This window comes from Primulina tabacum, chromosome 2 (assembly GCF_025594145.1).
Source record: "Primulina tabacum isolate GXHZ01 chromosome 2, ASM2559414v2, whole genome shotgun sequence".
Taxonomy (NCBI): Eukaryota; Viridiplantae; Streptophyta; class Magnoliopsida; order Lamiales; family Gesneriaceae; genus Primulina; species Primulina tabacum.
Window position 1 is genome coordinate 25,962,721 of NC_134551.1, and position 8,517 is coordinate 25,971,237.

An 8,517-nucleotide genomic window follows, 5' to 3' on the forward strand; every position below is an offset into this window, starting at 1 on the left:
TCTTAGGTAAATTAGGCCCATTAGGACCTATTTAATTGAAAAATAAAATTTACAAAATTTGTTTTCAAAAATACTAATTTTTTGTCTTTAAAAGTTCTTCGTTTGACCAAAATCTGCTTCCCGGATAAAATCGAGCTCGTCTCGTAAAATAATTTGGACTCTATCATTTTTAGAACATTTTAATCATATTAGCAAGCCTCAAAACATTTATCGAAAAAAAATTATCTCGGTCGTCCCGAGTCTTTTTTCCCAGTCTATTATCGAATATTAGGATAAAATCATTAAATTTCATGAAATCATGCGCTTAGACCTTCCATCATATACTATATATCATTTAAACATTTAAAATAAAATAAATAAAGCCTTTAAATAATTTAAGTAATTTGCATGCATGTTGTTTACGTGGACTGATTTTGGACGTTACACTTCCAAATTCTCAGTTCTTCTGAATATGAGCATGTAGTCCTTGTTCAAGATATCTCATAAGTTTTTTTTTTTGTATCTTTCCAGTGATTCATGCCTAGATTACTCTTATGATGAAATTTTAATTCTTCTAATAGAAGAATATTTTATCTGACTAGTGAGATATTAGTTATAAAGATGTGTACACGTGGTTAAAAATATAAGAACATTATACATCTTAATTTAGTATTGTACCAAATGTAGTTCTTATTTTTTGTGACATATCAAAATATCGTACTTAAACTACGTTAAAGGTTTTTATATATCTCTAACGAGTATGATATAAATTTTGACGGAGCGATTCATATATAACCAAAATTATATATTTCATCATAACTCAATATGGACTTTATTAAATGATCCAGATGATCATTTGATTGAGCATGATGGGAAAAGAAATTTATCGCGCTTGACGTAATATTTATGAATCTTTGAATACATTTTGATTTGATATATAAAAATCAATAGCTCTGAAGCCTAACATTTTGTTAGCTTTTCTAATCCAGCAGTTGAAGCGTCAAAGCTAATTTGGAATAAATAATTTTTTTAGCATTGAATAAATTAAATTTCAAATACCAACAAGACAACAATGATATTTCACAGCTACTGAATGCGCCACACCAAGTATGCTTATCGCTAAAGGACTTCCCACTCCGTACTCTTTTTTATCTGTAATTCAGAGTACGCAGATTATTTTTGTCGAAAACAATCCGAATTCGAAAACAAATAAACCTCCCCCCACAATCACCTGAGGGATCCATATCCCTATCCTACTATGATTCAGATCCGTACAAAAACTCATTCAATTGCTATAAGATTACCCAACAATCTTTGGGGATATGATTTTCGACCAAAAAAACAAATACAACATAGTGAAATTTTCATTTTGATCGAAGGCCACAACATCAATGGTGGTCCTCTTCGAGTTTACAACCCAACAGACTTTTCAACCTTCTGAATCTGGTTCAGGAATATCCAGGTCATCTGCAAAGAACACAAACAACACTAAGAAATTTCAAGAGCAGATTTTATTTTAATTTTTTTTCAGGACTCGGTGGATGTTTTAAACAATGATAAAATACATTTAATAGAGAGTACCGCTGGCATATAGAGACAGAAAGTACCATAACATGAGGGGCAATTCTAACACAGTATACTGGGAATCCAGTGTAGAATTTGAACGGTCCGCCCGACTTCAATGTTTTCATGACACAATCTAGAGAACCAGTGTACGGATATTTCCCCTCAGCATCCGGCTGCATTTTCTGTATTTGGGTTTTCACATAATCAAATGGTAAACTACAGGCTGAAGCAAAGAATCCTGATACAGTACTAGCCCCTGAAAAAAATGGTAAAAAACTTGAACTTAATAAAAAATTACAAAACGTAAGGTTTCAAGAATGCTCTCCAACCAGGAGTGTCAATTATGGTGGATCTAATGGCTTCGGGTCGGGTCGAAGCAAGGGTGCTAAAAAATTCCCAACCGCCCAAAACTACAAGCCCAAGCCCGAACCTGAAACAATCCGACATGATTTTTAACAATGCAACATTATTCTTTTATTCTTTAACAAAATAATTAAATATAAATTCAAATCACATAATAATTATATAAATATCTTAATTTAAACACATAACAACAAAATATCGCCTAAATATGAGAATTATGTTTCATGGATTTAAATATTTAAATGTAAGAGACTAACGGTCTAAACTATTAATTACTCCACAAAAAAAGCATTTATTTAGAAATTCAAATAATTCACAAAATAAATCTTATACTATGAGAATTTATTATATCAATATATAATAAAAAATTCTTCACAGTTCACACATCAAAAAGTAGCTTTCAAGTTTCAAACTCCACTTCTCTATTGTTTTATATTTTTTTGTACAAGTCAAACCTTCGAAAAAATAGAAGGCTGAAGAGAAGTGATGGCGGAAGGGAAAAATGAAAATATGATTGCTCGGTACAAAAACAGGGTTGGACTTGGCCCTAAAAATATATATATATATATATATATATATAAATCGGTAGGGTGGGTTCACGATGATGGTTGGCCTAATTTTTCATTCAGGTCAACACGGCCCGACCCAATTTTTTCGGGTCAGAATTCGGGTCCAACCCGATCTGACCCGTACCCTAAATCCCCCAACCCTACTCGTATCTGGTTAATTTTTGACACTCCTATCTCCAACACGACAGAGAAAAAGGTACTGCTAGTATAGAGTCAGAGTATCTCACCTACAACTGTAGCAGCCTCACCAAAACCAAGAGAGTCCTTGAAGAACTCCACACTTTGATCATAAGAAGCAAGCATACCCATGTTAAGTGCCATAGCCCTTACCACAGTAGGGCCAGCACCTTTCCAGAGGGCTAACACCCCTTCATCAGCAACAATACGATAAAGTGCATGAAAGGCATTTGTGTAATTCCGTCGCTGGGCAATGGGTAATGTTGCATCTGCCTGCATGCGTATGAGGGCTAGATCTGCAGGACTACCAACTGTTGCTCCTATAGCTCCTGCAGTCAATCCACAAAGAGCTTTTTGATAAAGTGGGAGGGGCTTTCCATCATTGGCTTCTAGTGCTTTGTTTGTCAAAATCCTATGTCAGAAAGAAGTCAGAGGAAATGCTATCTTACATTATTTAAATTATAAAAGATTACATACATTTCCAGTATTTCCTCTATTATAAAGGAGTTCCATGTATTTTAATTAGCTTTAAGACAACTCATGCGGTCAGAAATTGAATAAATATTGTGTTGTATTCAAAGTTCCAGATAGATGAAACATATGTTGCCAGATATCTGATTCAGATGATGCACCAAATGCTAAAAAGATATGATGGTCTACTAATGCCAGCGCCTTTTCCTCCACAAAGCCTATTAATTGAAGAATGTAACCAATTAAAAAGCTGCAAGAGCTGGTTCTGAGAAGGAATTCTTAAGTTAAGCTTCATATCAGCGTAAACTCAATTATTTTATCAGTCAAATCACCTAGCAGTTTTAGCAATTCAATTAACTGGCTACAAACAAATATTATTGATGCAACCTACGTAAATTAAACTTCAACAGCAAGATACAAATCCCGTGCTTAACGATGAGTTTCTGTATTAGTTAATTGCTTCATCCATTTCACTTTCTTGCTACGAAGACCCACCAAAATGAACAGTCAATTCCCTAGAACCAACAACTTGAAAACTGATCAGCCTCCTGAACTAATGAAAGTTAGAAAACTTAGGATTGTGAAGAAGATTATCCTTTCCCGTTCCTCGCTTCATTTTCCATTTGATGCTCCTTTTAATTCAAAGAAATATAAATACCTTGGGATGAAATGTAATCTTATAGCCAAGTTTCGTAATCAGTCGATTTTATTTAATATTTACAATGACTATGAAAGCACATAGAAAGGTCTAAAATTCTGAACCAAAAAATACAAACAAACTTGCACATGCGATGACCGAGCTAACATGTGTGCCATTTCTAGTAGACAGGTTGCACTAGTAAGGCAGGTAATCGTAACAAATTGTAGTGTGTTCATTCTCTTCGTCAATAAGCTACTGCCTCCGTCCCAATTAACTTTGTTTTTCCACACATATTATTAATAAAGCTATTGGGAAATTAATGATATTGGGAAAACAAGTCGATGAAAATTGAATACAATTATACACATTAAATAGGAGTATATTAGTAAAAGGTTTATTAAATGTGGAAAGATGGAAAAAAATGGAAGCGTGGACTATATGATTGTGACGGAGGTAGTATAAAGAAAAATAATTAGGACGGTGAAAACGGATCTATATTTGGTTAACAAATTGTGGTGCTTTCATTCTTCTTTGTTGATAAGCTAAACAAAAAAAAAATTTGGACAGGAAAGAAAATTTCTCATTTGATTGGTTGAGTTCTTAAAACATAAACAATGGTGTCCATGCCAGGAATGATACAGTGATTGCTAGTATCAGATACATAAAAACTGGTAACAAAAGAGACGGCCATCCAAAGCACAATCAACGTAACTGATAAACAACACACTAGTTTATCCGAAATGTCATGTCAACCAACCATAAACAAGGATGCAATATAGCATGAGAGCTACATTGTTCATAATAATACTCACTTAAATGACCCAAGCCTCGCAGTTGTATACGTAGCTTGTCTAAGAAGTCCAGCAGACAATCCCTGTAGAAATAATAAAAATACAATCAAGATAAGGCAAAAAAAATAAAGCATGTGGCTCATATCTGTATATCGCATGTTGAATCCAGACAAAGCCAGTATCTTTTGAATTTGAATCTCATATCACAAATTCGTATTAGTATACATACATATCTGCAAGAGGGCATATCCATTTCATAATTTTCATTGACCTTAAAAAGCATATATTTAAAGCATTGCTGAACTATATGCCATCCTGAAGAAAATAAAATTTAAATACGGAAAACTGAGGCTGAAAATGCAAAAGTAAACCTGAACTGTGAATTAAAATCAAAACCCATATGCATAGGCAGCATAAACTGAAGAAGATAAATCTCAGGTTCTTTAATTTCCCACATTGCCTATTGGTATATTCAACGTATCTATAACCATTTTGAGAATTATGATAGGGGAGTTTTATGTACAGTAGAAGTAATACTAGAACACATGTTAATCAATGAACTACATTGTTTCAAGGCAGGAAGTCACATGACATCCATAAACTCAATCGACTTAGTCTTATAATTTTGAGTTACAAAATCTATCAATTTCCCAAGAAAACAAAAATGCTGCTACAAATGCCTGAACATCACAGGAAATATCTTCATCTTAATACCAACCAGAACACTCACAGCTGACAGTCTCACTTTGTGCAGAAGATCAACAACACAAGCAAAGTCGTAGAAAGATTGAGAGACTGAAGTGAGATGATTACTATGTTTAGGGACAAAAACTTAGAACAAATTATATGCATCAGTTTGAAATGCACCTGCCTTCTATGTTATATAGTCTTTCATATTAATAGATTTCAATTTCAATTAATAACAAATGAATCTGAAATTCATTCTTTTTTGTGTAATTAATGTGTAAATAAGTAATACTTGGATTTGAGATTTGATTTATTATTTAATTATAACAATAAAACTATATTAGAAATCCATGAATTTCAAATTCATCTCTCTAGCTGACCTGAGTTTTCTCGTAAAAATTTATATTTGAACCTTTTAATGATTTGGTTTTAAGGATAGGAATTATCAGGATTATAACTAAATCCTTGTAAAAGTAAGAAAGATGAAAAAATTATAAGGACTCAAAAAATGTGTTTCATCTTTTAGCACATTGACAGCAAATAGATATTGAATGACTGCCCATGTCAAACAAACCTTGTAAAAGGCACCCACGCCCTCATTCTTAAGCATGTTCTTCGTAACCTCCCCAGCTGATCCCTGGCCCAATTGAATTCTCACCTGAAATCATGACAAAAGACTTGGTATAGATGTATGACCTTCAGCGCACACAAACACCAGAAGAGTTTAAGTTCATCACCATCAACGTTTAAATATTTAATACAAAGCCATCGAACTATCAGATCTACATAAACGCTCAAATCAATCTTTCAACAAGATCGTGGTTGAAATAACATTTGCATCAACACATAATGGTAGTAAAACTATAAATCCATTACGGTATGAAAGACAATCTAAAACTTATTCGAGGGTCTTTCAAGAATATAACAACCGTATTTTAGAATTAGAAAAAGCCGATTCGATCCAAGATCTGAAACAAACAAAGCAGCCAACATTCTTCCAGTTCCGACAAAAAATTAATCATTAAAAATCAGACAACTACAATAAAAAAAATATGAAATGCGTCATTATACCAGAAAAAAAAAAAAGATTACCTTGATCATATCGATTGGCTGGATAACACAAGTAGCAAGCATACCAGAGCAACCGCCATTAACAAAGGGCTTCACGGTGGGCCAAACTCCAGCGGATTTCGGCTTCTCCTCTCCCATGTTTCTCCTTTTTCTTCAATGTGGTTTTCCAAACAGAGGGAGGGATGGACAAAGAGAAGACGAGCACTCCTCGTTAATGAAGAATACGAGGGTTTTGTGTGAAGTGGAGCTTAGTTTTTTATTGTACAGATAAAAAAGATAAGCAATGAAGTTAATTTACTAATGACCCCTCACTATTATATATAAATATATATAATGTTGATAATATATATATAATGTTGATATGTTGTTCACTGACCGTGTCTATCTCTGTATTCATCTATAAGGTAACACTCATCTATTGGATATAACGATTTTTATATACTCCATCACATCCAATAAATTATTAGTCAGGTAAGCACGAAAATAGACACGATAAATGAACAATATATCAGTACTATATATATAGAGAGATGTAATCGAGTCGAGCATTGTCGAACTATTGAATGTTGGAATTTGACTCGTTATAATCGAGCCGATCTCAATCTTTATTTAACCAATATATTAATGGCTCACGAGCTTATTAAAGTTTATCGAGCCTAAAGAAGTTTAATAACTATGAATTATACATTTAAATCTTCATTAAATTCATTAAAAAAATAAATCAAATATTTACAAAAAAAATGTGACATTCTTATTTAAATTTATAAATTTATTATAATAAATAAATTTAATAGTTCTTTTATATTATTAGAAGTAGGAGTTATTAAGTCATTGACTTCACACACAATTACCCACCTTGTATAAATAGCTTGACACTCTGTTATCATTCATTCAATTTCGTATTTTGTATTCCTTAGCTCAGAGCTTCAAGCTCTGCTTGCTCATCAATGGAAATAACTTTATTCTTCTAATATGGTATCAAAGCATCAAAGGAGAAAACCCCGATCGATATTTTCCTGATCGATACTTATCGATCTTCAGCTCGCTTTCGCATCATCTGCTCTATTTCTCGATCTGTTCATTTTTTTTTGAAAATGGTGAAAGACGGTGGTAAAGCGGTTAACAATAATGTAAATCAAGCTTTCGTCAATCGCACCTTTGCTGAGGACTCGAGCAACCCATACTTCCTGTAGAATGGTGATAATCCAGGTCTTATTCTCGTATCTCATCAGCTTTCTGGCTCAAATTACAATACTGGGAGTAGAGCTATGGCCATGGCATTGACTGCTAAAAATAAGTTAAGTTTTGTGGATAATACTATAACTCGTCCTTCGCTTGATGATCTGCTATACGGTGCTTGGAATCAATGTAACTGTATGGTAACTTCTTGGATTTTAAATGCTGTTGTTTGTGAAATTGCCGATAGCCTGATGTATGTGTCGACTTGCCATGAGGTATGGCTCGATCTACGTGATCGCTTTCAACCGAGCAATGCTCCAAGGATTCATCAAATTAAAAAGTTACTAAGTGCTCTTAATCAAGGATCATTGAGTGTCAGTTCCTATTATACAAAATTGCGAACGCTTTGGGATGAATTGAGAGATTATCAGCCTACTTCAATCTGCCACTGTGGATCGATGAAAGATTGGATGAATTATCATAATCAAGAATGTGTGATGCAGTTCCTAATGGGGTTAAATGAGTCCTATGCGCAGATACGTGCACAGATATTGCTGGTTGATCCTCTTCCTGTCATTGCTAAAGTGTTTTCCCTCGTGGTCCAGGAGGAGAGGCAAAGGTCTATTACTACTGGGACTACTACGTCAGATATTAACACCTCCTTCGTGTCGAGTGCATCTACTGCTGTGAGTACTGCCAAGAAATTTTTGAATTCCAGAGGTAAAAGTGATAAAGTATGCTCTCATTGCAACTATACTAACCACACAGTTGATAAGTGTTACAAATTACATGGTTTTCCTTCTGGTCATCCTAAGTTTGGGACAAAATCATTCTTTGGAAAGGCACAAGCATGTCACACATATGCTCCTCCAGAGCCCACTTCAAATGTCTCTGTTGACTCCCTCACACATGTACAATGTAATCAGTTTATTGAACTTTTAAGCTCGAAAATTCAGACAATGAGTAACTCCATCTTGGAACTACAACAGAAAGAGTCATCAGGTCCTGCTTCAATGGTATTTTT

The 8,517-nt window shown here is 34.0% G+C and overlaps 1 protein-coding gene across 1 annotated transcript; it reads right to left on the reverse strand.

Annotated features, from left to right (window-relative positions):
* Nucleotides 1–1,177: 1,177 nt before the first annotated feature.
* On the reverse strand, nucleotides 1,178–6,591 carry LOC142531370 (mitochondrial dicarboxylate/tricarboxylate transporter DTC). The gene is made up of 6 exons (XM_075637476.1): nucleotides 6,336–6,591; nucleotides 5,818–5,901; nucleotides 4,578–4,639; nucleotides 2,705–3,066; nucleotides 1,587–1,801; nucleotides 1,178–1,446 (listed from the first exon to the last, which is right to left on the reverse strand). The coding sequence occupies exons 1-6, from the start codon at nucleotides 6,450–6,452 to the stop codon at nucleotides 1,390–1,392; spliced, it is 897 nt and encodes a 298-aa protein (XP_075493591.1). The 5' UTR covers nucleotides 6,453–6,591; the 3' UTR covers nucleotides 1,178–1,389.
* Between the last annotated feature and the right edge of the window lie 1,926 nt (nucleotides 6,592–8,517).